Source organism: Orycteropus afer, unplaced genomic scaffold (assembly GCF_000298275.1).
Source record: "Orycteropus afer afer isolate SDZICR_OR568_19922 unplaced genomic scaffold, OryAfe1.0 scaffold00479, whole genome shotgun sequence".
In the NCBI taxonomy this organism is placed as follows: Eukaryota; Metazoa; Chordata; class Mammalia; order Tubulidentata; family Orycteropodidae; genus Orycteropus; species Orycteropus afer.
This window is the reverse complement of record NW_006922066.1, coordinates 1013108-1017777: the sequence shown is the minus strand read 5'-3', so window position 1 is coordinate 1017777 and position 4670 is coordinate 1013108. Positions and strand designations below refer to the sequence as shown.

Here is a 4670-nt window from a genome sequence, read left to right as displayed (position 1 = left end):
GCAATGGATTTTAAAACAGAAATTCAATATGTCTAAGAAAAAAAAAAAAAAAGAAAAGACTTAGGCTATTATAACCAGTTGTTCAAATAAAATTTCAGTCTTACGAGATACTTAATAAAATATACCTTTTTATTTGCCAGAAAACTTTTGGCAAGTAACATCATTTCTGTTTGTTATAAATGCATTTATGTAGTACTGTGAACCACTTAAAAAATTACATGGAATTACAGGATATCTGTTTTAAAAACCTGAACTTCTTCAGCACGTGCCCTGTTTTCACCATTGCCCAGTTCAGTTCTCTAATTTATCAGATACCAAGGCTGACAACACTAAGACTCTGAAAGCTGATCTGATAGTTCTCAAAGGGTTACACCAATGTATTACTAGTGTCACATACCCTTGTAAAACAACTGTCAATTTAATCCACTTCAGAGACAAACTGCTTGTTGCTCCACATTATAATGAATATTCCTGACAGACCCATGAAAGGCCTGGGGCAATGGCCTAATACAACCTGGGGAGATCATCACAATGATGTAGGGGAAGGTGGCAAGAAGGGGTTTAGAAACACTTCAAAACAATTAAAAGGTCCTGTTTTATAGCTATGAATATAAATGCGATGAAACATTGAGGACATAGCTGAGAACAGCTGTAGAAAACGAAAAATGGATGTATTATTAAGGCTGTTACTATATTGCAGATATTTTGGCCCCTTGTTTGTTGGAAAATGGCTGTCCCAACAGTCTAAAGTCCTGCATGTGTATTCCAGATCTCCCACCTGACAAAATGGTGCGTAGGAGACTATTCGTAGCAGTCAGAGAGCTATCTTCTTTGGAGACAAAGCTGTTTTGGGTCTTCACACTTTCCTGAAAGTTCAATGGTGGGTGTTTCTTTCTTTCCCTTTTTTTTTTTTTTTTTCAAAAAAATCTTTTTCCCCCCTTGCTTTAAAGCAAAAAATCATGGATTTTCTGTTTTGCTTCCCTCCCCCCAGATATGGGCTCAGACTTCAGAAGGAAAATAATATTAGAAACCTTTAAGAAGATTCTTTTCTTCTTTTTTTTTTCCTCTTCTTTAGTAATCCTGAAAATTTACTGGGCATTGAGCGTGCAGAGGAAAGGCCTAGAACTGAATGACAAAGAAAGACAAAGGACTGAGGAACGGCAGATACTGTGCATCATGGAAGCTTCCCCATGAGTGTATTTCCACTCATGTGCAGGACCAGCGACCCTCTCGGTTTAAAGGTCAGCCCTGAATCAGGCTGCCACAAGCCTGCTCCTAGCTAGGAAACAGCATAACAGCTCCTGTCTTGAATCTCAAGTTACCACAAACTCCTGGAAAGGAAAGGAAAAAAAAAAACAAAGAACCCTACATCACACCCACTCTTGCATAGAGCGTTTGCAGTACAGTATGTGGCGGGGTGTTCCTTTCCTCTTGAACTGGAACACAGTGTAAACCAATACAAGGAGGCATAAGGCCAAGATGCAGGGAATGACAATAGCTATGGCTTTCACAGTGCTGGCTGTGTTGTCCAGTTTGATGACAATGTCTACATCATCTGGTGGGCTGTGTCCTTCTTTATTTCTGTCTGTTGGTCCATCACAGCCCATAAAATCCTTGAGGATGGATCTGGGATATCCAGGTTCTACCTTGAGTATTTGGTTGTTGAATTTCCAATACTCCTTTCCTTTGTAGAAATATGTAAAGCCTAGGGGGAAAAACACACGCATCACTTATTTGTGAACCTGTATATGTACAGATGTTTTCATTAAATAGGCTACTTTTTAAGGAATATGTTAAGGATATCCTGTCTTCATAGGAAGAAAACTATCCTCAGCTCAGCTGACTGTCAAAATAGTTCTGGCTACTATCTTCCAAAAACTGCATATATGACTTGGTACTCTTTTAGGTATATGGTAAGCCCGTCTAAGAGAAAGAAATCCAAGAAGACTGTGTTAAACATCTCTTTCTTTTGATATTTTATAATCTAGCCCTAGTCCACACCAGAAAGAAAAATATATCTTATTGCTTGTTTACAGGATTGCTGCTACTGAATTATACATTAGTGTGATATCAACATTTATCGAAAGATGCTAAGACAGCTTAATGAACTGAGACAATGTTTTCCCAGAAGGTTGCTATTGAGGCCATTGTTCAATACATTTATGAATGAATGACTTCTCCATGACATATGTCAATGGAAAAATTTTTATTACTAGTATTTTATCATTTTAGTGTATGGAATGATTGTCTTTCTGCTTAACAGTAGGCTTGCTTTTGCCTTTTACACAATAAATCATAAAATTGAAGATGTTACCCTTTGTCTGCTGGGAAGCTTAAAAAGCAAGTAAGTATTTATTGTGTAATAACCTCTTTTTTGTCTGTGGATTATGCCTACTTTTTGTCCCTTCTCCTTTTGTTCCCTCCATTTAACTTATTTATTTGGTTAGATATCTATTACCTAGTTACAGAACTTTAAAAATCAGTATTGGTAGCGTAGGGCCTAAGGCACTCGACTACTAACCAGAAGGCTGGTGTTTCAAAGCTACCAGCCACTCCTCAGAAGGAAGGTTGGGCAATCTACTTCTGTAGTGATACCACCTCGGAAACCCAAGGAGGGGTCACTAGAGTCGGGTCTGACACGACAGCACATAACAACAATATTAATTCTTTTAAAGATAAAGTGGAGCATTAATAAATCTATAATTATATCTTTAATACTAGTAAGTGAAATCTATCTCATGGGAAGGGGCGTATGTGCAAGACTGAAATAATTCAGCAAAGTGTATGCCACAAACATTTACAGATATAGGTAAAAGACTTCAAAAACTCATGATTATTAGACTATAGACACAAGTTTTTCTAGGAATATTCTCTATAAGTTTTTGGGTGTTTTTGAGAACATATTCAAGTATTTCTTTTATCAGTAGTCCTTTTTTGTTACATTTCTTTGTGATTATACTATTTGCACGTAATTTTTACATTGTCATAAATTCAAAAAGGCAAGAAGAAGTGTTTCAGATGCTATAATTATTTAAACAAACTACATTTTGGGAGTTATCCAACTTGAAGTTTATAATCATCAATGAATATTTTGTTTATGTTTTTCTATTTTATCGATCATGTATTATGGAGGAGGCACTGTTTAAAATGAGGTATATGCAATTTCACTTAATTTTTACAATGACTCTATGAGGTAGAATTAATTACCCTTACTTTTCAGGCAAAGATTCTGAGGCTCAGAGGTAAGATAAAATGTCCAAGTCCTGGAGAAAGTAGGATTTAAATCTTGGTTTAGATCTAGAGACTGAGCACATCATGATTTTGCCAAGACTGACTCATTTTGTCTTTTAACAAATTCACCTTTGTAAAACATCACAGTCTGTGATAGAAATCATCCCATGAAATGAAGAACTCGGACGTCTCTCAATAAACTTGGCTGGGTCATCACTTCAGGTCACTTTATTCTGGAAAAGATTCTGTGCATGCCAGGAAATTCTGCTGTTGCTTTTAGTTTCAGAGGTCAGTTTTGTAATCAGGCAGTTTGCCAACTGAAAACAGGTGTAGGCAGATTTAAATTTTTGGGGAGGGAGCTGGTATTTGATCATACTAATGAAATTCAATATAATTACTCAACAAACTTGGATGAAGAAATTCTGAGGGCCTGCCAAATAAGAGTACATTAGATGATCACAGATCAAAAATGGCACTGATAAAAATTTAAAAAAAAGCCTTCCAAACAGGAGACTGTACTTCTCTGTTTACAAATTGAAAATCAACAGCTGTCAGTGTCCTCCTTATCTTTAGATTTTAGCCAAAGCTAATTACTGAAAAGTTACTGGCAGTGTGGAAAGGTTCAGAAGTTTCTATTTTCATATTAAGACAGTATGCAGGCCAAATTTTATAGTAACACACTCCATATTAAGGAGTAGAATTATAGCTTAGGGAATGTACTTGTTAGAAATAAGGAATCTAGTCAGTAGGGGTTAAATAATGTAAGTATTTGAGAAGCAGCCAGGAATCTTTTGTAAATTTAAATCTGTCATACCCCAACCCACAAAATCTCTCTCAATACATATATTTTTAATTAATTTATCAATTGGCAATTGGTAGAAGAAATATTTAAGTACTTGTATTTTGTTTTCTTTTTAAGAGCAATTTTGATGTTATAATGTCGTAGGTGGTAATGCTTATTAAGAGTAGCAACTTCACATGAATTCTTACCTCCATTATTCAAATTGAGAAATTCGGAGAAAGAGATCAGTGAGGCTCTAATGTATTATTATTATTATTATTATTGTTATATTAGACTTGACTTTACTATTGACTTTTATATGGATGTTGTTGTTGTTTTATGCCATCAAGTTGGACCTGACTCATAGCAACCCCTCCTTGGGTTTCCGAGGTGGTATCGCTATGGAAGTAGATTGCCCAAGCTTCCTTCTGGAGTGGCTAGTGCGTCTGATAGGTCTTTAAAATATAATGAGATATTGTCCAACATAGCTGCCTTATTATATATTTTAATTATTGTTTTCATTTCAATAGAAAAAGTCTTTTTTATCCACCTTATTAATTATTTTCATTTAAGAAGCAAACAAGATTAAGTTGACTATAGTTTTTATTAGATGAATTCCATTTATTAAAATATTTATAAAACTAAATTTTTAAGTAAT

General features: G+C 35.2%; 1 protein-coding gene across 1 annotated transcript in view; it reads right to left on the bottom strand.

Moving 5' to 3' along the window:
- Positions 1-1370: 1370 nt before the first annotated feature.
- Positions 1371-4670, bottom strand: part of MMP16 (matrix metallopeptidase 16) — a 351037-nt gene continuing 347737 nt past the window's right edge. The window contains exon 10 of the mRNA XM_007954910.2: positions 1371-1705. Within this exon, the coding sequence (XP_007953101.1) occupies positions 1371-1705 (335 nt within the window). The remainder of the gene's footprint in view (positions 1706-4670) is intronic.